The following is a 939-nucleotide window of genomic DNA, read 5'->3' as shown; positions in this document are numbered from 1 at the left end:
TCGTCGTCATCGTCTCCGTCAAGGAAATCGTCTTTTTCGTCATCGTCGTCATTGTTCTGTTTCGCCTCCTGTGATGTCTGTTTCGATTCGGACGACGCAGGCTTCTTGTCATCCTCCTCAGATCCTATGTCATCGTCTTCGCTTGACTTCGCCTTTTCGGCATGTTCTTTCCCCCTTTTCTCCTTGTCGTCAGGAGGTTCGCTGCTCCCCGGCTCCGTGTAGTCAAACTCGTAGTACGCTACGTCGTTCTTTTTCTTTTCTGGGACTTCTTCGCTGCTCGCTTTAGCCACGCGGATCTTTGGTTCGGGTTTTGCGTCATCCTCGACGTCCGCCATGAAGTTGGCGAAGCCGTCATCGCTGTCCTTTTCGTCGCTACCTTCATCGTCGTCGTCGTCGTCATCGTCATCTCCTTCGTCATCGTCTGCGTCTTCCGGCAGTCGCACTTCTACGTTTTCAGAGCCCTTTTTCTTGGCCTTCTCGTCGTCAACGTCGTCGTCATCAAGAGGCAGACCATCCTCTTCATCGTCTTCGTCAGCGAAAAAGGCTAGCTCGTCAGGTGACAAAGTCTTCTTAAACTCCTCGAAAGTGACGGGGCGCGGCAGTGTAGCCTGCTCGCTGCTCTCGGCCTCTCCGTCGCCCTCCCGACTCTCGGCGCTGCCGTCCTCATCCGAGGCCTCCGGTGGGTCCTCGTCGGGAGCGCTGGCCGACGTCTCGTGCTCCGTGCTCGCGCCCTTCATCTTGGAGCCTGACTTCGATGCGTCTTTTAGTGTGGAGATCTGCTTCTTGTTCATAGGGATTTCGATCACAGAGTCACCTTTCATTCCCATGAGCACACTCTTGACTCGCGCAGATGGCTTGTTCTTCTTGCCGGCGACCTGCTCCTCGCTGGTGCTGCTCTCTGCTGTCCTGGGTTCAGATGAGCTCTCTTCTTTCTTTCCA

The 939-nt window shown here is 55.2% G+C and overlaps 1 protein-coding gene across 1 annotated transcript in view; it reads right to left on the bottom strand.

The window, feature by feature from the left end:
• The window catches only part of LOC127752337 (uncharacterized), a 9,381-nt gene extending 8,554 nt beyond the window's left edge, over positions 1 to 827 (bottom strand). Inside the window, exon 1 of the mRNA XM_052277401.1 lies at positions 148 to 827. Coding sequence (XP_052133361.1) covers positions 148 to 827 — 680 coding nt within the window. The remainder of the gene's footprint in view (positions 1 to 147) is intronic.
• Positions 828 to 939: the final 112 nt, after the last annotated feature.

The sequence above is a fragment of the Frankliniella occidentalis genome, unplaced genomic scaffold (genome assembly GCF_000697945.3).
Source record: "Frankliniella occidentalis isolate FOCC.00 unplaced genomic scaffold, Focc_3.1 Scaffold10, whole genome shotgun sequence".
Lineage (NCBI taxonomy): Eukaryota > Metazoa > Arthropoda > Insecta > Thysanoptera > Thripidae > Frankliniella > Frankliniella occidentalis.
This window is presented reverse-complemented; position numbering and strand designations above follow the sequence as displayed.